At 44.1% G+C, this 25,501-nt stretch overlaps 1 protein-coding gene across 1 annotated transcript in view; it reads left to right on the forward strand.

Annotated features, from left to right (window-relative positions):
- The window catches only part of LOC141982353 (kinesin-like protein KIF20A), a 46,545-nt gene that overhangs the window by 17,701 nt on the left and 3,343 nt on the right, over positions 1-25,501 (forward strand). Inside the window, exons 11-18 of the mRNA XM_074944357.1 lie at positions 1,872-2,018; positions 5,889-6,054; positions 7,417-7,590; positions 10,970-11,109; positions 14,225-14,390; positions 22,107-22,224; positions 22,302-22,369; positions 24,253-24,372. Of these exons, the coding sequence (XP_074800458.1) occupies positions 1,872-2,018; positions 5,889-6,054; positions 7,417-7,590; positions 10,970-11,109; positions 14,225-14,390; positions 22,107-22,224; positions 22,302-22,369; positions 24,253-24,372 (1,099 nt within the window). The remainder of the gene's footprint in view (positions 1-1,871; positions 2,019-5,888; positions 6,055-7,416; positions 7,591-10,969; positions 11,110-14,224; positions 14,391-22,106; positions 22,225-22,301; positions 22,370-24,252; positions 24,373-25,501) is intronic.

The raw sequence follows: 25,501 nt of genomic DNA on the forward strand, positions 1-25,501 counted from the left end.
GTGAAGGCCAAACGAGAGACCTGCTTCTGCCATAGTTCATGTGTTACTGAGGAAGTCCTTTAAGACAAAATTTTGGCAAGTGCCACTAATCATGTTCCTCTTTCTCTGGGCACCTCTTTTGAGCCACCTGGGGCCTGATAGGCAGAAGTTCTGAGCACTCAGACCTTCAGCTGAAGTTGTTAGCTGTGGGTTCCCAGGCAGTAAGGCAGCGTGATCTGGAGGCATGAATATGAGTTGAGTCACGATGTTATGATTTGAAATCATGGCTCTGCCAGTGAGTCAGTTTCTTATTTTTCTAAGTGGGGAAGATAAAAAATTCATCTCCAATGAGATAAGAGCACTGACATTTTGTGAGGCACTCTGATATTATGGTGAGAACTGCCCTATGAGGTGGTCTGTATTTGCCTGCACACTTTGGTTAGTCTACAGTAAATAAGGTAAGATCATCAACTGAATGATATTGAACAACTGCCTCATTCCCTGAGCAGCACCCATCTTGTGTATTGAATGAGGTAGGGATCTTGTGGAGATAGTATGTGATCATGTAATTAAACATATACATGTAAAGGGCTAAAATCTACATAGGCTTAGGTTGCATGGGCAGTCTGCATTTCGGCACATCACAACTTTTGAGTACTTGACTTTGCAACCTAAATGTCCTCATAATGCAAGTTTTTTTTTTTTAAATGTTTATCCTGGCACAAATATTTCTAAGTATTCTGGTGGGCCATGTGGAGGCAAACCAATGGCCTAATCCAAACTTTGATGACAAAAGTTTCATTATGTGCTAAGTGTTGACACTTGGCTGTAAAAGTCAACCTGTGGGGAACTCCTGTCCTCTAAACAGATGTTGGAAACTGCAGAAACGAACTACTCTGCATCCAAAAAGTATCCAGCTATAGCTATGTATTTTAAAATAAGGATTATGACATTGGCTTAACTATCTCTCCATGGAATATGGAAATACTAATGTCAGTATTTAAGCTGTTGCAATGTGTTTAACTATAGCTGTATTATGAGTAAGACTATATTTTAGTCATGGGTATTTTTAGTAAGTCATGAGCAGGAAACAAAAATTCACAGCCCATGACCTGTCCATCACTTGTACTATATATCTGACTAAATCTTGGGTGTGGGGGTGGCTTGGGGTGGGGGAGGGGCACACAGCATGCCCTGGTTGGGGGGGAATGGCAGGGGTTGGCGGGGCTGGCAGGCTCCCTGTGTGGCTCCCTGGAAGCAGCAACATCCCTCCCAGGCTCCCTCAGCTCCTAGCTCCGCGTGCTGACCCCATCCCAACTGCCACCAATGGGACCTGCAGGAATGGTGCCTGAAGGCGGAGGCAGCATGCAGAGCTAGCAGTTGAGGGAGGGACATGTCGCCACTTCACAAGCCTCCCAAGGTAAGCGCTGTCTAGAGTCCTCACCTCAGCCGTGAGCTCCCTCCCACGTGCACCCAAACTCCTGTTGCTGCTGGGGAGGGAGAAAGGGGGGTGGTGGCCTGAGACTGCCCCGGCAGTGGCCAGTGCAGCTGGCCCAGGGCTTGCCTGAGCTTCTCAGGCGGCCCCCAGGCAAGCTGCACTGGCTTCTGCAGAAGTCACAGAGGTCATGGAATCTGACAAACTCACAGCCTTAATTATCTGATGCCCTAGTCTGGACTTTGTATTGAAGGGAAGGCTTTGTACAAAACCATGTTTCTTACCTTCTGTTTGCAAAAGCCACTGAAGAATCAAACAATAGAAAGAAGGTACTCTATAGTTCACATCTAAGATGTGTGTCCAGAAATGTCACACCAACATATCTGAAAATAAACAGTATTAAAAATTGTACTTAATTTGTACAATATTTATATTGCTGACTAATTCTTTCATTTAGATTGTCTCTCTGTGACTTGGCTGGGTCTGAACGGTGCAATAAGACACAAGCTTTTGGAGACAGACTAAAAGAAGCAGGAAATATTAATAATTCTCTTTTTATTCTTGGGAAATGCATTGCAGCACTGAAGCAGAATCAGAATCCTACGTAAGTGAGAAGACCTATAATAATAACTTGAGTTTTAGTTCAGCTAAAAGACTAACCATGCAGTGCACAGCTTTGGGTAGTGATTTTGCAAACTTGGACAATGGTTCACTTAACGTGTACATTTAGCAATATGTTTATTGAAAACATCACTATGATAACACATTTAATTCTTCTTCTTTTCCTGTGGGAAAAACTATTGTATGTGGGAGTATGGTAGAAAAGACATGAAATTGCAAAACCAGTGACTCTCTTTTTATTCTGTGAGCAACCAATATCTCTCATAAGTGCAGATTTTTTTCTCCATCTGTGCAAGTAGACTCATTTGAGAGTTCAGAAATAGACTCTACTCTGCATGAGATTTCTTCAAGTATCTCCTTTTTGTGACTGGTATGAACTTGTCCAAAAATACAGATTTGTTGTCCATATTCTTTTTTTCTTGACTTTTTTTTTAAAATATCTCTTTCCTTGGACAGTATTTGGGAATATGTTCAGCTTTGTTGGATAGGGACGTTACATTCAAATTTGGGTGTTCTTATGGAAAAGTGCGTATGTTTCCTCAAAGAGAAAAGGAGTACTTGTGGCACCTTAGAGACTAACCAATTTATTTGAGCATAAGCTTTCGTGAGCTACAGCTCACTTCATTGGATGCATACTGTGGAAAGTGTAGAAGATCTTTTTATACACACACAAAGCATGAAAAAATACCTCCCCCCCACCCCACTCTCCTGCTGGCAATAGCTTATCTAAAGTGATCACTCTCCTTACAATGTGTATAATAATCAAGTTGGGCCATTTCCAGCACAAATGGAGTGGAAATCTATCAACTGCATGAAAAAACTTGTACAGATACAGACAGACATCATCCTCCTTTCCAAATGCAAACAGATGGACATCGTACCAAAAGGACTGAAGGTAAAAAATCCATTACAATCTATATACCACACAAACTATGCTGACAGCTTGTGCCACACGCTCTCAAAGAAACTGCGGAACCACCTGATCAACATCCTCTACAGCAAACAGGGAAAGATAAAGAATGAGCTCTCAAAAATGGATACTCTCATAAAAAAAAAACCTTCCACACAAACTTCCTCGTGGCTGGACTTTACTAAAACTAGACAAGCCATTTACAACACACACTTTGCTTCTCTACAAAAGAAAAAGGACACTAAACTTTCTAAACTACTACATGCCACAAGGGGCCACAGCAATGGTTCCCTCAACCCACCCAGCAATATTGTTAACCTTATCCAACTATACTCTTAGGACAGCTGCTTCTGCTGGGCTATCTCGGGGCCTCTCCTTCTGCCCCTCCACTCCCACAAACATGATACAGTTCTGTGGTGACCTAGAATCCGATTTTCGACGTCTCCGACTCAAGGAATAATTTCCAACATACCTCTGAACAACATACTAATTCAGAGACCTCCCTACCAACACTACAAAAAAGGATTTTAGGTGGACTCCTCCTGAAGGTCGAGACAGCAGACTGGACTTCTACATAGAGTGCTTCCGCCAACGTGCACGGGCTGAAATTGTGGAAAAGCAGCATCACTTGCCCCATAACCTCAGCCGTACGGAACGCAATGCCATCCACAGACTCAGAAACAACTCTGACTTCATAATCAAAAAGGCTGACAAAGGAGGTGCTGTTGTGATCATGAATAGGTCGGAATATGAACAAGAGGCTGCTCGGCAGCTCTCCAACACCACTTTCTACAAGCCATTACCCTCCGATCCCACTGAGAGTTACCGAAAGAAACTACAGCATTTGCTCAAGAAACTCCCTGAAAAAGCACAAGATCAAATCTGCACAGACACACCCCTGGAACCCCGACCTGGGATATTCTATCTACTACCCAAGATCCATAAACCTGGAAATCCTGGGCGCCCTATTATCTCAGGCATTGGCACCCTGACAGCAGGATTGTCTGGCTATGTAGACTCCCTCCTCAGGCCCTACGCTACCAGCACTCCCAGCTATCTTTGAGACACCACTGGCTTCCTGAGGAAACTACAATCCATCAGTGATCTTCCTGATAACCCCATCCTGGCCACTATGGATGTAGAAGCCCTCTACACCAACATTCCACACAAAGATGGACTACAAGCCGTCAAGAACACTATCCCCGATAATGTCACGGCTAACCTGGTGGCTGAACTTTGTGACTTTGTCCTTACCCATAACTATTTTACATTTGGGGACAATGTATACCTTCAAATCAGCGGCACTGCTATGGGTACCCGCATGGCCCCACAGTATGCCAACATTTTTATGGCTGACTTAGAAGAACGCTTCCTCAGCTCTCATCCCCTAACGCCCCTACTCTACTTGCGCTATATTGATGACATCTTCATCATCTGGACCCATGGAAAAGAAGCCCTTGAAGAATTCCACCATGATTTCAACAATTTGCATCCCACCATCAACCTCAGCCTGGTCCAGTCCACACAAGAGATCCACTTCCTGGACACTACAGTGCTAATAAACGATGGTCACATAAACACCACCCTATACCAGAAACCTACTGACCGCTATTCCTACCTACATGCCTCCAGCTTTCACCCTGACCACACCACACGATCCATCGTCTACAGCCAAGCTCTGCGATACAACCGCACTTGCTCCAACCCCTCAGACAGGGACAAACACCTACAAGATCTCTATCAAGCATTCTTACAACTACAATACCCACCTGCGGAAGTGAAGAAACAGATTGATAGAACCAGAAGAGTTCCCAGAAGTCACCTACTACAGGACAGGCCTAACAAAGAAAATAACAGAACGCCACTAGCTGTCACCTTCAGCCCCCAACTAAAACCCCTCCAACGCATTATTAAGGATCTACAACCTATCCTGAAGGATGACCCAACACTCTCTCAAATCTTGGGAGACAGGCCAGTCCTTGCCTACAGACAGCCCCCCAACCTGAAGCAAATACTCACCAGCAACCACATACCACACAACAGAACCACTAACCCAGGAACCTATCCTTGCAACAAAGCCTGTTGCCAACTGTGCCCACATATCTATTCAGGGGACACCATCACAGGGCCTAATAACATCAGCCACACAATCAGAGGCTCGCTCACCTGCACATCTACCAATGTGATATATGCCATCATGTGCCAGCAATGCCCCTCTGCCATGTACATTGGTCAAACTGGACAGTCTCTACATAAAAGAATAAACGGACACAAATCAGATGTCAAGAATTATAACATTCATAAACCAGTCGGAGAACACTTCAATCTCTCTGGTCACGCGATTACAGACATGAAAGTTGCGATATTACAACAAAAAAACTTCAAATCCAGACTCCAGTGAGAGACTGCTGAATTGGAATTCATTTGCAAATTGGGTACAATTAACTTTAGGTTACCTTGCATAATGACTTAGCCGCTCCCAGTCTCTATTCAAGCCTATTTCCCCTTGTTTTTTCCTACCCCTCCCCCCCCCCCCCCCCCAGACATTCTTGTTAAACCCTGGATTTGTGCTGGAAATGGCCCACCTTGATTATCATACACATTGTAAGGAGAGTGATCACTTTAGATAAGCTATTGCCAGCAGGAGAGTGGGGTGGGGGGAGGTATTTTTTCATGCTTTGTGTGTATAAAAAGATCTTCTACACTTTCCACAGTATGCATCCGATGAAGTGAGCTGTAGCTCACGAAAGCTTATGCTCAAATAAATTGGTTAGTCTCTAAGGTGCCACAAGTACTCCTTTTCTTTTTGTGAATACAGACTAACACGGCTGTTACTCTGAAACCTTTCCTCAAAGAGTGGATCTAGAAAAGTTATTGGTCAGCTATGTACGTGATGTTTCAACTCTGTTTCCTTCATGGAAATTGTACAATTTTCTCTTTAAGTGTGAAACACAGCTATATTCCATTCAGAGAGAGTAAACTCACTCGTCTATTTCAACCATTCTTCTGTGGTAAAGGCAAAGCTTGTATGATTGTCAACATTAATCAGTGTGCCTCCACTCACAGTGAGACATTACACTTAATGAAATTTTCTGCTACAGCCAAACAGGTAAGTAGAAGTCTACTTCTTGAAGCATTCTTACACTTAACTTATAAATTGCCTAGATTGACTATATATTGAAACTCCTGATCACATAGTCTCTGTGCTTCTTGATTTGAAGCACAACTGCCTTGTCTCTTATGGGCTTATAAAATACCATACTACTTCCTACATATAAAGTGCTGTTGCTTGTTTTTAATAGTCGTAATCTTCTTGAAATTGTGGCTTTTCAGTCAGGTGTGCAGAATTATATTAGTATGCACTAAACGAAGTACAGTTACCTAGTGTGACCAGACAGAGTGTTGGCCATGTTATGCTACCTGTGTACATGCAAATAATTAAATTGTAATCCCACATCATGTGCATGCACAAGTTATGAATGTGTAAGTTTGTTGCACAAGCTGACCATTTGTCCCAAAGCTTTTTAACAGCAGCTTCAAGAGATGCAGTAAGAAGAGGCAATCTCTAGTATCTTATAACCAATATCCGAAACAATCTTTACTTTCTTTGGGAGTGGCTGGCGCACATGCGCGTGCTCTCTCTTGCTCTCACTCTTCCTCCCCACCCCCCGACCAATTTCCACCCTGCATAGATGGTTGCTAGTTCCTATCCTCCCTGCCTCATCACTAATGCAGGATTTTGGATGGTATTTGATCTTACCCTGCTCTGTTTGCTTTCCTATTTCTTCCTGACAGCTGCCCCGCAGAATCAGTTGCTGGGCTGCCTCTTGCTGTCCATTTCCTGCTGCTCTCATGAGGGAGCTATTTATTTGATGGAAAGAGAATCTTCTTTCTAGTTTGGGGCTGTAAACCCACTTTTAAATGTAAAACTCTATTACACTCAAACTGTTAGAGCTCCTAAGTCAGGGCTTCTGACAGTGCTCTCAATGTAGAGCTTTCCCTGTTTGAGTTCCCTCCATAGTACATGCTTCTTCCATCTCTGGATGGATAGAACTTGTCTGTCAGAATCCCCTGAGCTTCTCTGATCTAAGTCCCATGACTCAATCTTCATCTTGCCCATCAGGGTGGATACCTGAACCTCTCAGTTACATCCCACATGAGGCAATAACCATGCTAGGCAATTAATTGCTCTTGGTCATTCAGTGCCAGGGAAAAAGTGCCAAAAGTTAAAATTCTCAAATTTTTTCTGAATCTCTGCTTAGATAACTAACCATAGCAAGTCTGAAAATAAGGAAGATCTTGTTTTATTAAATAAAAACTGAGGGACAATCTTAAGTTTGTCTTAAAAGTATATGTATTTTAACAGATTCTTTGCTAGATGGAAGGTTTGTTAACATAGCTCCTTTATATTAATATCAGAAAGAAATGCCATTTCCTCCATAGTACATAAAATTTTATGACTATTTTTCAGGTTATTCAGACAATCCACCCCCAAACCTTTGGATATTTTGCCCCAAAACTGGTTGGGAAGGATGGCAAGCCTATAGTACATTTTGATGCCAACATATCTGCTGAAGAATTTCCTGATGAAGATATCAATATCTCCTCTGAAGAGGAAGTGGACATCACCATCATGACCCATGAGGTAGTTAAAATCTAATCAGTCATGTATACCACAGTATATTTTAGTCAGTATATTCAAATAAGAGGAGAAGGGACAAGTTGCCTAATCTGAAACGCTTGGGTTTCTGCTCAGTGTAATTTTCACATGCTGTGAGATGGTAGGATGGCCCAGCCTAGCTTTAAGATGGCTAAGTAGAATAGAAATGAGGGTAAGCATTAGAAATTTCAGGTCAAAAGGAAAAGCTGAGGAAGTGAATATTTAGATTGGGATGCCTCTTTAAACCCTTCTCGGATTGTGATGTAAATCTGATGCAATATCTAAGCAGGAAAGTAAGGAAGCAGTAAGTTTTAATAAAAAAAAAAAAAGACAGCACCAATTATTTTTAAACAGCTACCCTTTTCCTCCTGGGGAACTTTACAAACATGTCTTTAAAACCTTTGCAGATCACTTTCACAAACTCATCTTACGTGATGGGAATAAGGTTAATGTCTGTAACTTGCTTTGTATATACAAATCATCATATAAATGCAGGAGCATGTATCCATCCTATATGATGTGGTTGGAATAGAAGGCTTGCTATCTTTAACAGGATCTGAGGTAACATCTGCTAAAATTAAACACTGGGTCTGTTGATTTGAAAATAACTTACCTCCAAGAGTCTTAAAAGAACTAGCTGAGGAGCTCTCTGAACCATAATGTTAATTTTTAACAAATTTTGGAAAACTGGAGAAATTCCAAAGGTTTGAAGGTCTGCCAACATGATTCCAGTTGTTAAAGAGTAAAAGGGATGACCCAGGGAACTCTAGACTGGTTAGCAAGACCTCAGTCTTGGGCAAAATAATAGAACAGTTAATCTGAAACTCCATTAATAATTAGAGGCTAAAAATATTATTCCAGTTCATATGGTTTTATGGAGAATAGGTCTTGTCCAGACCTGTAACCTTTTTAAACAATTACAGGTCTGGTTGATTAAAAGAAATACCTAGATTTCTCCAATCCATTTTACTTAGTACTCCATGGCATCTTGATTAAAAATTGCATTATATGGAATTCACAGCGCCCACATTAGATGGATTTAAAAATTGGCTAACTGACAGATCTCAAAATGAAGGTGGTTAATGTGGAGAGGTCCTTGAACAGGGCCATTAGTTGCAGCATCCCCAAATGGTTGGTTGGTTATTGGTCCAACACTTGTCAATATATTTTTAGAATCTGTTTAGATGAGAGAAAATCTGTCCTATGCAAACGTTGGTAGCAAAGATTAGTGGCGTAATAAATGAAGCTAGATTAGTGTTAGTGATTTGAATTGTCTGGTTAAATGGTCACAAACCCAGAAAATGCATTTTAATACAGCCAAATGCAAGGCACTACATCCTAGGAACAAAGAATGCAGGCTGTACCGATGGGAGACTGTCTTGGAAAGCAGGGACTTATGCGGATTTAAGAATCATTGTAGCTAAGACTCCACGTGAGCTCTCAGAACAATGTTGTGGCTAAAAGGGCTATCGTAATCCTTGGTTGTAGTTTAAAAACAAACGGGGGTGGGTGGGAGATTATCAAGTAGAAATGAGGAAGTGATCTTGCCTCTGTGTACAGGGTTGGTAAGACAGTTGTTAGAATACTGTCTACAGTCCCAGTGTCCACACTTCAAGAAGGTTGTGGACCTGTTGGAGAGAGGTTAAATGAGAGCTATAAAAATGAGCCGGGGCTGGAATACAAGCCTTATTGATGTGAGGCTGAAGGTGCTCAGTCTATTCATCTTATTGAAGAGAAGGTCACTGTGTATAGGTATGTAAACATTTAAAAAGATCTCTGATAGAGGAGGCTTGTCAGTCATGCTGATAAAGACATAAGATCAATGGCTGGAAGTTGAAATTAGACATACTCAACCTTGAAATAAGATGCAGTATTCCAGTAGTAATTTCAGTAGAAATTAAATATTGGGACACCTTATCTGAGGAAGTGGTAGACTTTCTATCTCCTTTTTAAAAATGAGATTAGATGCCATTCTAAAAGGCAAACTAATTCAACTTCTGGGAATAATTGTATAGCCTGTGGTTTCAGTAGGTTGGACTAGGTCTGTGATTCTGACTGAAGCTTGCAAGCTGCAAGTGGCTCTTTAATGTGTCGTCTACAGCTCTTTGTAGCACATGATATGAAAACACTGATTTAATTAACAACCAATCGGGATGCTTTAACTATGTTAACTAATTGTAATTGATAAAATAATCCTTGGTCAGTCACTTTGCTGTGAGAATAATATATAAACTAAATATTTCCCTGTCATACTGTTTAAATATGAGTATATAGTACTATAGTAAATGAAACAACGAATTCACACTACTGTGGGTCTTTTGGGCAATGCTGATGGCTTATTTGGCTCCTGAAGCACTGAGGTCTGAGTATCACTGAACTAGGTGATCATAGTGGTCCCTTCTGGCCTTATTGTCTGTGAATCTAGCATCTTTTAGCAATTAAATACCAAGGTGAAAACAGAAAATGCCAAACTGGGAAGAGTTGTTTCTGCAGTAAATGTTTTCAAATTTGAGGTTTCTCTTCAACCTTTTCTTTTGAACGCTAGAAACTGCTTAAACTAAAATGTGCAAGAAATGCAACCTGTTTCTATTGGCTCTGATTTTTACTATTCTGTAGCCAACTTCCTGGTCATTCACAAACAGTCAACTTCTGTTAGTCACTTGGTAGTAAAGCTTTTAATAATTTAGTATCATAAAGCAACCTTTAATCTATTTAAATTATCCAAGTGGAGAATTGTGTCCATTTCATTAAGCTATGACATGGCTAACAAACTCTCATCTACTGGTTTGAAAGAACATTCTGTTTTAAAAAAAACAAAACAAAACACTGTCCTTGTGTCTCATGCCAGATTCATTCTTGTCTAACTGATCTATCATGGTGTACAACTTAACAATTGTCTAGATTGCTAAATACTAGTGATTGCTGCTGCAAATCAATACTCAAATTGTTCACTTCTGAACTGATCCACTCTCAGTAGCCCAATTTTATATCTCTGTATTGCTTTCCAGCCCATGGAGCAGGAAACTCTGGAGGTGATCCCAAAATGTGGAAAGACTTAACTGAGTTATTTAGTAGGATCAAGATATAATCATTGAAGTAAATATCAGTTTTCCCATTGACTTCAGTGGGAGTAGGCTCAAAATCCTTTTCTTGGGCACATAATTAGGTTTCAACAGAACTGAGGTATTTCAATAGGAAAACCAACATGAGATGGAGTTTCATGTTCCATAGTGAACAGGTAGAGATGGCTTTTATGAACACCATTGCCTGGTAAATAACCCTTTTTTTTTTTTTTTTTTTTTAAATTTGAAATGCGTGTTGTTACTCCTGAAGTGGTTTCTGAAGTGAAGTATTTTAAATGCAGGAGCTCTTGAAAACTACTGAGAACCTGAAGGAGACGCTAGTTGCAGAAAGGCAGAGTAAACTACTTCTTGAGGTGCAGATACGTAAAGAGATGGCAGAAGCCATGTTTCAACAACTGTTGGAAACGGAGGAAACCTGGAGGTAAGCGATGACACCATCAAAACTATATAACATGATATAGAATAGGAACATTTCATGCATACGCCATTTAGAGAGGAAGCTAATAATGACTGGCCAACTCTAAAGCTCTTCTTCTATTGTTCCCAAGAGGAAAAGACTAGAAAATGTCTCAGTGATCAGACTACCGTTGCATGCTTCCCCCCCAAAAAAGGTGGTGGTAATGCCCTCTGCATGCAACACTGAATTTATTCTATGGTTAACCTGAAATTACTGGAGGATCTCATTCTGACTTTCCCATACATGAGAATCTACCAGATCAGGTAAGAATGATGGGTCTAATCACACACACTTAGTACCTCCTGAGGATGCTCTGCTAGACTGCTGTAGAATACAAATGGCTACACAAGTGGCAGAACACCTTTGTAAGCACACTACATTTTCTATCTTTTGTGTGGCTTTTTTGCCAGCTCCACGAACCATTACTGCCTTCTTGGTGGCTAAGATAATGTGACTGCACACACAACATAGAGCTGGTTCTGAGCAATGGTTGTGGTAACTGCAGATCCCCAAGTTATTGAACCAATCCCTAGAAAGTTGATAGGTATTTCAAATGCTATTGCATGTGACATAGGGCAGTGGTTCTCAAAGCCAGTCCGCTGCTTGTGCCGGGAAAGCCCCGGCCGGGCTGGGCCGGGCCAGTTTGTTTACCTGCTGTGTCCGCAGGTTTGGCCGATTGCGGCTCCCACTGGCCGCGGTTCGCCGCTCCTGGCCAATGGGGGACTGTGGGAAGCAGCGCGGGCCAAGGGATGTGCTGGCTGCCCTTCCCGCAACCCCCATTGGCCTGGAGCGGTGAACTGTGGCCAGTGGGAGCGGCGAACCACGGCCAGTGGGAGACTGCTTTCAAATACTTCATGGAAAAATAGTCTTGCCCTGTCCAGCTCTTCTCTGACCACCTCTTATGTTAGGTAGTAGAAGCACTTGTATGGCAAGACAAATCATCTGCTTAGTTATCTCATCTTGTTTCTGCTATTCATTTTCATTCAGCTTCTGCTTCTGCTCCACTAAAGCAGAGTTGTCTGACATTTTAAGAGGCTAGTCATGATAGACCATGGCCTCTCTGGCAGGTGACTAAACACAGAAATCAAGCATTCACTGAGATGGTAGACATCTGCACACTACTAAAGAAACCTGAAATTACCTGTAGCATTTTTTGCATCTTTTCTTGGGAGGCGTCCCCTGGAAAAACAAGGGAGTTCTAAAAAAAATTGCAAAAATCACAATGGGATTGTGTCCCTCACCCCTGTATTTTACGTGATTGGCACCAAGGTGAGCCTAATAGGAATACCACAGAAATTTTATTGTACTGTAGTGTAGTAAAATTGGAGACAATTGGTTAGACACGTCTTACAGTAGTGTTAATGTGTCAGGTCTGTCACTGTGTATTGATGGAAACTTGCTGTGTTTTTCCCCCCCCACCCCCTCCAAAAAAAAAATTAAGGCTGGGATAGCCCATCTAAGTCTTGGTTTAAACTTAAATCTATCAACGTAATTATGTTTGGAGCATGAGGGTGGTCGGTTAATCTACACAGTTAAACCAGCAATACCTTCCTGATGTAGATGCATTTTATACTGGCATAGAAGTGCTTATACCAGTATAGCTTATGCTGGTTCCTCAAACTGCACTTATATGCCAAAATAAGACCTAAATTTTGGATGGGCTCAAGTTTAAAAGTGGATCAAATTCATAGGAGTTCAATCTCAAAGGGGCTTGAGCAGGGGCGGGTAAACTTGTTTGGCCTGAGGGCCACATCAAGCTTCCAAAATTGTATGGAGGACCGGTTAGGGGAGGCTGTCTCCCCAAACAGCCAGGCATGGCCCAGTCCCTGCCTCCTATCCAACCCCCACTGCCTTGCTTCTCACCCCCTGTCCCCTGACCACCCCCAAACTACCCTGCCCTCTATGCAACCCCCCCTTGTCCCCTTACCGTGCTGCCTGGAGCACCGGTGGCTGGCGGCACTACAGCCGCGCTGCCTGGAGCACCGGGTCAGGCCACAGCTCTGCAACTGCACTGCCCGGCTGCCCAGAGCGTTGCACCGGTGGTGTGGCATGCTGAGACTGCGGTGGAGGGGGAACAGCAAGGGAGGGGGCAGGGACTAGCCTCCTGGACCAGGAGCTCAGGGGCTGGGCAGGAGGGTCCTGTGGGCTGGATGTGGCCCGCAGGCGGTAGTTTGCCCACCTCTGGGCTTGAGCCTAGATATTAAGGAGAGGAGGGATGGCCAAGTATTTAGAGTGCTAGCTTGGGATTGGGAGCCCCAGGTTCAATTGCCTTCTCCTCCACTAGCTTCTTGTGTGACTTTAGGCTTGCTGTGCTTCAGTTCTGCCACTGTACAATGGGGGATAATAGCATTTCCCAATCTCTGTGGTGGTGTGAGTATAAATCCAGTAAAGATTGCAGTATTAGAGTGCCTCACCGTAATGGGGACCATATAAATACCTCTGAGCCTTTTTCAGTCTTGCCAGTTGGTGTGTACTGTGACTGCATCAGCTGAATGAGAGATCAAAGCAGTGACCTAGCATGCTTTTTGCTTTCCTGGACTAGCAAATATCTGTTGCCAAACCAAAGTACTATAGAAAACTAGACCAACCAAACTTGACTGACTTCCAGCATTAAATATACACATAACCCTTCCTGTTGCATATACAGTTGTCCCACAGACTTGCATTATAGCACCATTGCAAGTAGCTCAGAAAGTCCTTGCTAGCATTAATATCTAGACAGCACAGGAGTCAGAAACAACACTTTTTTTGGCATCTCTTGATTTCTCTCTTACTTAATTTACAATGTTCTAGTACTATAGATTAACTTGAATGAATTATTTTTCTGATACTGAAAAATAGAATCTGACAAGACTGTCCCTCAAGGACTAAGTGAAATTACTGCAAGCTTAAAAAGTAGAACTTAAAGTAGTGTACATTTCTTCTGCTAGTCTCCCATTTAACCTCATGATTTTTATTTACTTTGAAACTTTGTCCAACTCTTTCTAGGTTTCACATGTAGTTTTGAAATATTAACGCTTTGACTCTTGTAAAATCCTGTAAATGAAGCACTCAAGCTAACTTGATTTATCATTCTCAGTAAACGCTTGGAAGATGTGAGAGAAAGTTATGAGGAAAAGTTGGAGAATACATTTGAAATGTATAAGGAAGCTATAAAGAAACATGCATATTTGTGTGCAATGGAACAAGTTGAAGACCACTATGTTCCAATAGAAGAGTTTGTAGCTGAACAAGAGAAAGTTGAGGTAGACTTCATTTGGTTTTTTAATTGCAGTGTATGTAGTGTCCTTAAATTGTCAGCCTATGTAACATTGCCTTTCCTTAAAGGTATCCTCCAGGAATTCTCCCTCTAATTGTAACATTGTAAACTAAGCCACCAAAATAACTTTTGAGGTAGCTCAGCTCATTGATGCTGTGAATACATGGTCATATTGTGCTAGTAGGGTGTCACAGGCTCCTTCTGATACTGTTTCTATGCTAATAGCTTCTCTGGGAACTCTGGCTGTGGGTATGTCTACACAGCAATAAAACACCTGTGGCTCGCCCATGTTGGCAGACTTGGACTGCAGGGCTATAAAATTGCAGTGTAGACATTACAGCTGGAGCTTGGGCTTTAGGACCCTCCAGCCTGAGCCTGAATGTCTGCACTAGAGTTTTCTAGCCCCGTAGCCCAGGCCCCACAAGCCTGAGTTAGTTGGCACAAGCCAGCTGTGCGTGTATTATTGCAGCGTAGACACTCTACATGGCTAACACCAATGAGCCCTGTTGTGTGCGGAAACACTACCTGCGCACTCCACCCAGACATCAATTCTGTGGGTGTGTGAGGACTTCGTTATAACTGGAGGGAATGTGGATTTGATCAAGCTGCGTCAGGAGGAAAGACCTAGAATAACTGGAGGAGGAAGGTAGCAACACAAAGGACTGGGGTAGGAGAGTGATGGCATAGAAGCCAGGAGCTAAGATGGGATCCCACAACTTGCAAGGAGGTAGAGGGTGGGAGCAAGACTTCAATCTTTGAGGGGGAGTTTGTGTGGAGGAAAAGCAGAGAGGAGACATGGTGAGTGAGAGGGATAGCCCTCGTAGCAGCTCTTAATTCTGAAGGTCCAGAGGGAAGCAGTTGATGGTCAGGAGGTTGGTAGTTTTGTGGTGAGAAATCAAAATTTTGAATAAAACCCAAAAGGCTCTTGAGTCTATACTCAAGAGTCTAGACTTTTGAGTCTTTTAGTAGCTGTATCCCACACTAAATTACACATTCTTCAAGTAGATGCAGACATGTATTCCACTCTAGGTGTGTACATGTCCAGCAAGCCAGAGCCTTTTGCCTAGCAATACCTGTAGAGGGGTAGCACTCATGCTCTGGCTCCTTCCCTGGCTATCTGAGATGGCACCTTGCCTATCCCAGTGCAGTTCCTTCTCACCACCTGTGGTTGAAGGCTCACAATCTCATGCCTAGTTTAGTGTTCCCTGCTGATGCCCTCACTGGGGTTTAAACGCTGTCCTTAGTGTGGAGGAGCGATCCTCAATAGCAATCCCCACAACAGTTGCTTGCTTTGTTTCGATGAGGCACACCTTAAGAGCACTATTCAATCTGTATACTGTTTCAGAAGTGGACTTAGGTGGTGTGCCTCAAGCAGCACCTGCTTGAATAGGCCATGTGGCCTGATCTGGTACCAAGGCCCCCCTCAGACTCAGAGCACTGCCATGCCTCATTCTGGGGCAGGTGCCCTGCCAAAAAGACAGAGAAGCTGTTCTGTCATTGGTGCTGAGGAAGAGGTCTTGCGGGGACTCCTTTGCCTCCCCTTGGAAAAGTTCAGACTAGCACAGGGTCAGTTCTGGCAGGAAGGATAGCACAAATACCTCTGACCCTTCCCTGGTACTAGGTGGGAAATGCAGAAACCCGATACCATTGATTCTGGCTCCAGTCTTAAGGCATCTGTTGCATCTGTACCAACAAGGGAGATGTCAGTACCAATTTTGTCCATGTTGTCGGTGTACCAGGCCTCCACACACCACCTCTGCCTTTTGGTCCTGCTTTCACTGTTGGTCCAGGACTTTCCTAGGGTTGCGCCACCTCCACTGTAGCGAGCCACTGAACCTCCATGTCCCTGGCCACTGCATCTAGATGCTCCCCTTCCTGTGGTGGGGATGGAGCTGGTACTGGAATTGGTGTGGGGGTCCTCAGCACCAGCACTCTCTTCAGCCCTACCATGCTGCAAGTGCTCTCATGGCAGCTTTCACCACCTTTGACGTTTTGTGCATTCATATGCTCCAGTACGGCTGTTTTCATCGGAACCAATGTTCCCTTTGGCACTAGCATGCTCTGTACTGCCTTCATCAGGGGCCCAGATTCCCACCTTGTTCTGGGCAATGGATGAATCGGACCAATGTTTGGCCCCCTTGGGTCTCTCTCCCCCCATGTTGCTGAGAACCCGGTGCTCTGATTCAGAGTCAGTTGTCATCCTCCTGCTCTGCATCAACCAGTCAACTCCAGGGGATGCCAATGGACCAGTATGGCTCCCAGGTTGGCAGGTACCTCGTGGCTGGGATGGAGGTTCCTGGCCACCAATACCCTATCAATGGCCTTGGACTCAGTAAGACACTCCTTATTTGCGGAGATCCCATTCTTCATCCCACTTCAAGACAAGTCACCCACCAGGTGACAGTGGTTGCTTGTGGTTGATCCAAAGCCGCCATCTTGTCTTTGGAGCGGATGGCATCCTTCCTCCTGGATGTGTCTTCCTGGGAACAAGAGACAATTTTGGCTCACCCAAGACCTTCGTCCTCATTGCCAGACGATGCTGTGCTTCCTCGTTTGTCCTCTCCTATTCCAGAGGACTTTAAGGCATACCAAGACCGTTACACCATGTAACCACACCACTGGGCATCCAGGTGGCGTTCCTCCAAGAGAACATGTGCAAACTGGTGAATGTTTTGTAGCCCACCATCCCCAGGAGAATGGTCCTCCTGATCAGTGATGTGCTCCTTAAGCTTGCAAGAGCCCTGTGGAGTATCCTGGCCTCAGTACTGCTGGTGGCAAAACTTGTGGAAAAGTGCTACTTTGTTCCCATTCAGGGATTTGAGGGGGTTCTTTTTCCATCTGGACCCCAATTCCCTTGTTGTACCAGTGATAAATGACAGGACCTGGCCAGGAAATTTCAAGTCTACTCTCAAGGACAGACTCCTAGATCTTCCTGTCCAGAAGATCCAGCCACTCTACCTAATCGCCCTTGCAGATGAGGATTGCAAATCAATGAACTTTGCTGGCCCAGTACGACTTCCTCAGTTGGTCAGTCATGGCTAAAGTTGAGGACCAGTTGTCAGAGGCCTTGCTTGAGGAGTTCCAGGTGTGTTTTGTGGAAGGCTGCTTGGTGGCCAAAACATTCCTGCAGCGCACCCTTGAAGTTGCAGGCACCCTGGCCAGGGTTATGGCCTTGGTGGTAACTAAGGAAGGTTTTCTGGCTGCAGAACTTTGGAATCAGTCTGGATAGCCACCAAACCATCAAGGACTTGCCCGTTGACTGAAGAGTCTTGTTCTTGGATAAGACTGAGGCACTCAGTCTTTGCACTCCTTCAGGGCTACCTTGAGGTCCTTGGAAGTGAACAGGCAAAGATGCCATTATGGGGCTCAGCAGCAGCAACAATGTCACCTGCAGCATTCCCTTGCACAATCTTTTCTCCTGAAACAGGACTACCCTAGAAAGGAAGATAGATCCCACAGGAGGAAGCAGTTGGGCTTGAGCTTCAGGCAGTTAACATGCCCTCCCTCAGCTCAGACCAAGCACCTGTTTTTGACTCCTTTGACCAAAGCCCTGGTGCACTTTTAATAACGTTTGGGACTGTATTACCTCCGACAGCTGTGTCCTAGATACTTTGGATTGGGCTATGCAATCCTGTTCCTCTCAATGTCCCCCTCCAACTCTCCTTTCCTGTCCCTGGTCAGGAACCCCTCTCACAAGACACTGCTCATCAAGTAGGTCAGCTCTCTGAAGTTGGGCGCGATGGAGGTTCCACAGGAACACTGGAGCTGTGTTTTTTACTCCTGATACCGAAATCCAAAGGCGGAATGAGACCCATTCTTGACCTTCGTAGCCACAACAAATTCATTAAGTACTTGAGATTCTGCATGGTCACTCTATTGGCTATCCTCCCACAGTTGGCTTTCCTCCTCTCAAAATGACTGGTTTGCTGCCCTGGACTTTGAAGACACTGTCCATTCTGCTGAGCCACAGGAAGTTTCTACGTTGTGGTAGGAGACCACCACTTTCAGTATATGGTCCTCCCATTCAGCCTCTCTTCTGCCTCCCGAGTTTTCACCAAATGCATGGCAGTGATCTTGGCATATCTCAGGAGGAAAGGAATCCACATCTTCTGATACCTTGATTGGTTACTGAAGGCTGGCTCCAGAGAGGAGGTTCTTACCCACATTGACATCACATTTAGCTTGCTCACAGTCTGGGACTCATTTTAAACACTGCAAAGGCAACCTTGACTTCTACTCAACAAATAGTTAATTGGGGCCTCTTAGATTACACAAGGTTGAAGGTATTCCTGCCAACCAACTGCTTCTAGGCATTTCATCAGGCCTGCCTCAGTTTGCCGTCTCAGCCATTTATGACAGTCCGCCTGTGTCCGAGCCTGTTGGGCCGCATGTCCACTTGAACAGTGTGCCAAGTTGCATCGTTGCCTTCTTCAGATGTGGCTCAGGATGGTTTACTGCCCTTCCCTGCATTCTCTGGACAGGTAGGTTTGTTGTCCTCCACTAGTCCTGGATTCCTTGTATTCGTGGGAGTCCCCACACAGTGTGTGCCCAGAAGTCCCCTTCACTTGGCCCTCTTCGACCAAGTCAGTGGTTACTGATGCTTCCCTTCTAGGTTGGAGGGTGCATTTGGATTCACTGAGGGTGGAGCCTCACTCCACATCAACATGTTAAACTTTGGGCCATCCACAATGCATGTCATGCCTTCTGGGACCACATCAGACGCTTGATGGTTCACACAGTCACCAACAATACTGCAATGTGCTATGTGAACAAGCAAGAAGTGCATTCCAGGTTACTCTGTCTGAAAGTGATCAAGCTGTGGCAATTGTGCATCAAAGAAGTCATCACTCTGGTCGCAGTCCATTTGCTGGAGGTGCAAAATTGTCTATGGACTATCTCAGTAGGGTTTTTTCCCTGAGCCATGAGTGGTTGCTGAGGGAGAGTGTTCTCTGGGTCATTCCCATGATTGACCAGTTTGTGATGAGGGAAAACAAAGGTGTCACCTCTTGGTTTTTCTCCCAGGGGGGCCTCAGTCTCCAGTGTCTTTCACGGCAGCTGGTATTCGGCTCTTCTGTATACCTTCCCTCTCACCCCCCCCAAATTCTGATAATTCTGCAGGCCATCCTCAAGCTGAAGGTGGATCGGGTCAAGTTCATCCTCTTTGCTCCAGTGTGGCAGATACGATGCTGGGTCTCAGACCTCCTTGCTCTGTTGACTCAGCCTCCCATACTGTTTCTCTCCATCCTGACATGCTCACTCAGGACCATGGCTGCACCCTCAATCCTGCATTCCGCTTCCTGCACCTTATGGCCTGGCTACTACATGGTTGAATGAAGAGGAGCAGTGCTCAGCAGCTGTCCAGCAAGTCCTACTCAACAGTTGGAAGTCCTCCACTAGGACAGCCTACTTAGCCAAGTGGAAAAGATTCTCAGTATGGTCCGTGACCTTTGGGACCCAGCTGACTGGCTTCCATCGAGAAACATCTTGGAATACCTGCTACATCTTCAAAAATCAGGCCTTGTCCTCAGTTTTCTGAGAGTGCATTTGGCAGTGATATCAGGGTTCCATTCCCCTGATTTCAAGGGAAATGAGAAATCTCGTCAGCATGGCATTGGAAATAACTGAAGAGGCTTTTCTGCTTACATCCTCTGGTTCCCTCTGAGAACTGGTTCCCTATTCGGACCTAAACATTGTTCTAGCAGTTCTATTTGGCCCTCCGTTTGAACCCCTTGCGTCTTGGCTGCTGCCCCTCCAGTCCGCCATTATTTCGGTAAGAAGGGTGTCCGAGTTGCAGGACCTCGTGGCTGAGCACGCTCACGCTATTTTCCAAGGACAAGGTAATGCTGTGACCTCACCCAAAGTTTTTATCCAAGGTGGTTTCTGTTTGATCTAAATCAGACAGTGTATTTACCTGTGGGTTTTTTCCCCCTAATCCATGCTCTTCCCCAGAAGAGCTCCTCCATACTCTGGATGTCAAGCAATGTCTACATAAAAGGCTAGATAGAACTAAAGAGTGTTGTATTTCCTCTCACCAGTTCATGTCATATGTGGACCACAAGGGGGCAAGTGGTCTCTTCATAGACTATCTCTAGAGCAGGGGTCTCAAACACTCAGCCCGTGGAGTTATTTGCTGCAGCCCGCCAAGCTGCTCCTCCCCCCCCCCCCGAGTTATTTCCTGTGGCTGCCAAGCTCCCCTCCCCTGCCACCCCTTCTCCTCGTGTCCTTCCCCCCTCATGCGGGCCATGTCCCTGCTCCTCTGGCGGTGGGAAGTGCCTGGAGGTAGGCAAACAGCTGTTTGGTGGTGCTTAGCACTTTCCGGGAGGAGCAGGGAGCCGCGTGCTCAGGGGAGGAGGCAGAGAAGAGGTAGGGTGGGGACTTGGGGGAAGGGGTTGGAATGGGGGTGGGGGAGGGTGAGAAGAGCTGGGGCCTCATAGAAGGGGTGGAGTGGGGGCGTGGCTGGGGGCAGAGGAGGGGAGTTAGTGATGCAGCTCTTGGGCCAATGTACTAGTCCTCATGTGGCCCTCGTGGTCAATTGAGTTTGAGATCCCTGCTCTAGATGAATAAGCTCCTATATCAAGGCTACATGTGAGAGAGCTTCAGCTACACCTCAGCAGATACAGGCTCGCTCCACAAGAGCACAAGACACACATAAATAGCATTTCTCAGTGGCATTTCCATACTGGTCATTTGCAGGGCGGTCATGCGGTTGTCTATACATATGTTTACAGACCATTATGCTATGACCACATCTTCCAGAGTGGATGCAGGCCTCGGAAGGGCGGTCCTGCAGTCCCAATTGCAGTAGACTCTGATCCCGGCCTCTAGATAGGGGTATTGCTTGCGAGTCACCTAAGTGGAATACACATCTGCACCCACTCAGAGAAGAAATTGTTACTTACTGTAATTGTGGTTCTTCGAGATGTGATGCAAACATGTTTTCCACGACCCACGCTCTGGCTCCTCCGCATCAGTGTCCTTTCAGCAGCTTTTGGTGCAAAGGAGATGAGGGGGGGGTCAGGATGGTGCCACCTCATATAGTGAGGGGAGGGGTTACAGGTAAGAAGCATGAGCCCTCTACAGCAGCAGTTCTCAACCAGGGTTCTGGGGCTTCCTGCGGGGCCCTGAGCGGGTTTCATGGGGTCCACCAAAATAGACCAGAGAGCAGGGCCAATGTTAGACTCACTGGGACCCATGGCAGAAAGCTGAAGCCAGAGCCCTGCCGCTTGGGGCTGACGCCAAAGCCCAAGCAACTTAACTTCATGGGGTCCCGGGCAGTTGCCCTGCTTGCTACCCCATAATGACAGCCCTGGCTCTTAATCTACTGGATTTGCAGAAAAGCAGTTTTTTGTGGCACAGGTGGGCTGTGGAGTTTCTATGGCATGTGGGAGGGGGGTGCTCAGAGAAAGACTGAGAACCCCTGCTCTACAAGTATTGCTAGGCAAGTCTCCAGCTCTGGCACGCTGAGCGTGCACATTCTTAAGTGGAATACACAACTGCCTTGGCAAGAGTGTGGCACAAATTTCTAGAGAAGATTCAGTAAGACTAACTTTAAAAGTAAACCTTCAATTGGCAACTATTTCCAAAATAAAGGAATGTTCAATATGATCAACATTTGCAGTAGTAAACTTGGTTAAAGACCAATCTTTTAGTCAAAGGTGTCTATTCTCTTTACATAAATATCAGTGTGCCTTTCTTTGTTCAGGACAGAGATAGGAAAATATCAGAGTTGCAACAAAAATTTGTAGAGCGGTCAGATGGATTGTTGGCTTTGGGAATCCCAAATTCAGATATGTTGACTGCAGAGGACAAAGTGAAATCAGGTAAGCATCTAATATTCTCCCAGTATGCTCTTGTTGTAGAGTATAAACCAGCTTAACTCTCTCTTTATCATCTGCAGATCTTAAATATAAGGAGTTGCAGAGCACTACAGATGTATTGCAGAGACAGTGCAATGAGAAAGATGAGGTAAATTTCTCTATCTTGTCCTAGACTTGGATGAGTGGGGGATTGTTTTGGTGATTGAGGGCTCTACCCTGTAAGGGCCAGATCTTCAAGTGCTCAGCAATAGAACACTCTCAACTGGGGAAAAGCTTTCAAAAGTGCTCCTACCCAATATGCTGAGTTTTCTTTGGTGCCTAAACTGGGAATTGGGCGCTCTTACATTCTGGCTTGTCACTGGTTTGAATGTCCTCTTGTAGTGACAGTTATATGTGATCTCTAATGGGATGCAGTGAAACTAGAATCAGCAAAAAATCTGGCCTAGGATCAGGATGCCTCACAAACACTTTATTCAACAATCCTTTGAGGTAGGAAATAATTTATTGCCCCACATTTTAGAGATGAGGAGCAGAGGCGTAGATTAAGTAACTTGCCCAACGAAGCCAGGTAACAGCACAGATCCTGAATTTCAGATCAGTGCCTTTTTAAAAAAGCAGTCCTTCATTTTCTTTTTGTATCAGAGGGGTAGTAGTGTTAGTCTGTATCCACAAAAACGACGAGGAGTCCGGTGGCACCTTAAAGACTGACAGATTTATTTGTCTACAAAAGCTTATGCCCAAACAAATCTGTTAGTCTTTAAGGTGCAACTACTTTGTTGCCGAAGCTGTTTTCTGGATGGAGTGCAGATCTGGAAGTGGGACATAAATGGCTCATTGCTGTAATATCCAGGGTGTGCATTAGGCTTACTGGTATGTGCCTCATATGTTTAAGCATGACCCCAAAGCAGAATTCCTTCAACTGTTCATAATGTGCACCAGTTGCTTACTAATTCACACCCTGGAGTAGGCCAGCTGTAATAAACATACTCATAGTTGAGAAATGTTTGTTAATTTCTGCTGAAAACAAGACATTTTTACTTTTGTAAGAAACTTACTATATTTTACTAGCTTTAATTTAAAGTCCCTGGACTAGTAACTCATCTTATACCCAGTCTCCAGAATCTCAGCAGCGAGTTCTGGCCCTGAAGCCAATTTCAACTTTTTGGCCTGAAAATGAAACTTGCTTTCTAGTGTAAAAACTTTAATTGTGAGTTGTTCAGCATTTCAAATTTAAAATGGCTAAAAGAGCAGAAAGCTATTGCTGCAGTGGCAGCCTGGGACTTCAGGCAGTGGGGGCAGCCTAAAGGAATTACTCATTCTCCTGAAAATCCCACTCTTCTATCCTGCTTCACTTCTCTCCTACATTCCTACTCAGTGGCTCAGCTCTTACCTTGCATAGTTTTCCCCCTCCCACATTTGCCCATTTAACATAGTGAGCACAAGGATTTTTTTAATATAAGTATTTATAACTTCAAAGCCCGTTAGAGAACTAGCTTAATAGTGGAGGTTTTTTGTTTTGTTTTTTTTTTGTAGTGGAGTACATACAGCTGGGGGCACTAATTCTCAAAACCTCTTTTGATTAGCAGGTTGGGCCTCTATCTCAACTGTGCTCCTGCTCAGATAGTTCACAACTAGTCAAACACAATCAATAGAACACTGTTGGGGGTGGGGAGAGAAAGTAGGCTTTAAACTGCCCCTTGCCCAGCATGTGAGGTTATTCCAGGAGCAGTCTGTGGTCCTTCCTTCCATTCTTACTACTGGTGTAAGTGATCACAACTCTCCTGTCTTTAGTGGAATGGCAACTGCTTATTTCTGCGGTGCATCTGATCCAACAATTTTAATATGTGCTGGTTGTACTTGTAAAATTCCATTGTTCTACCATGGGACCACTTTTACATTCCGGGGTCTTAATGGCCTGTTACTGTGGAATACTAATAACACTATCAAATGTTTAACTACCTCTCCATGAATTTAAGGGTATATACCCTTAAAACTTTCAAGGATTTCTTACTTTAGTATTGTTTTGTGCAGCTTATAAAATCTCTAAAGTTTAAAATACAAAAATTAAATGAAACCTTACAAGAAGCGAATGAAGTCTGCAGAAAAGCAACTGAGGAAAACAATCGACTGACACACGTGGTGATGCTCAAGGTTTGTCAAACAAGTATTGAAACTACCTTTAAATGAATTGTTAGTGTAGCTGATGGTTTTACAAGGCTATTTCTGAATAGGAGATAGCAATTTTATTTTTGGTTCTTGTTCCTTTTAGTGCTAGCATAAAGCTTGTCCTTGAGTTGGCTGCTGGCTGAATCTCTTGTGTTCTTTAGGATATGAATTGACCATACAGGACACTTCTTGTACTATGGGTTTGTGTCAAACCCCTGTGTTTATATTCTTTAAACTGGTAATGTATAAAAAGGTTTATTTTGTTTGACTTGTGTAGAGGGGAGTAGATATGGAAAACTAGAGGACTCTGTACTGTAAATCTGACTGCATTTGAAATGATTTTATAAAACATTATTAGTTAGAAACTAGCAACTTTCAAATATAAGTAAAAGATGCAGTATTCAGAGAGCGCTTCTTGAATCCCAAATATAACCCATTGTTGCTTGCTAGACCTCAGCAGAACACCTGTACACTGATGCTGATTACTGTGAAACATAAGAATATTAGCTTTAAGCAATGGTGTCTTTCCTATGGAAGGGACTAAATTATATCTAACTAGGGCCTCTGGACTAGATCTTCAATTAAGGCCTTATTCTAGTTGCAGTGACTCTCCCACTAACAATGAGGCTTAAACAAAGAATAGAATATGTTCTTTGGATAGCAACTAAATTAATATGGTTACCTTTGAATTTTGGCCTCTGGATTTGGAAGGGACAGATAAAAACAATGCAAGGTACTTCTAGGACTACTGAGCTTTTTGCTTTTAGCCCATGTGAACATTAAATTACATAATTTGCATGCACTGGCCTTGAGTTTATAGCCCATTCATTTCACTGGGGTAGCTCAGTCCCTTCAGTTTTTATTCTAGGATTTGGAGACATCAGTTCACATTTAAAAGGCTTTTGTTAAACCATAAGATCCAGAAATTGTTTGTTCTTAAGACTTTTTGTGTTCTTCAGAATGTGAATCTGCTGTAGGGGCTCAGTCATCAGCATAAAGGGGGAGGATGTATGACTATTTCAAAGCTTGAATTACTGAGCTCAAAGCTTGTCAGACACTGGGAGACTTTATCTTAAAGTTTGGAGTACACACAAGAGGGTCCGCTTTCTACAGG

The sequence above is a fragment of the Natator depressus genome, chromosome 2 (assembly GCF_965152275.1).
Source record: "Natator depressus isolate rNatDep1 chromosome 2, rNatDep2.hap1, whole genome shotgun sequence".
Classification (NCBI taxonomy): Eukaryota; Metazoa; Chordata; order Testudines; family Cheloniidae; genus Natator; species Natator depressus.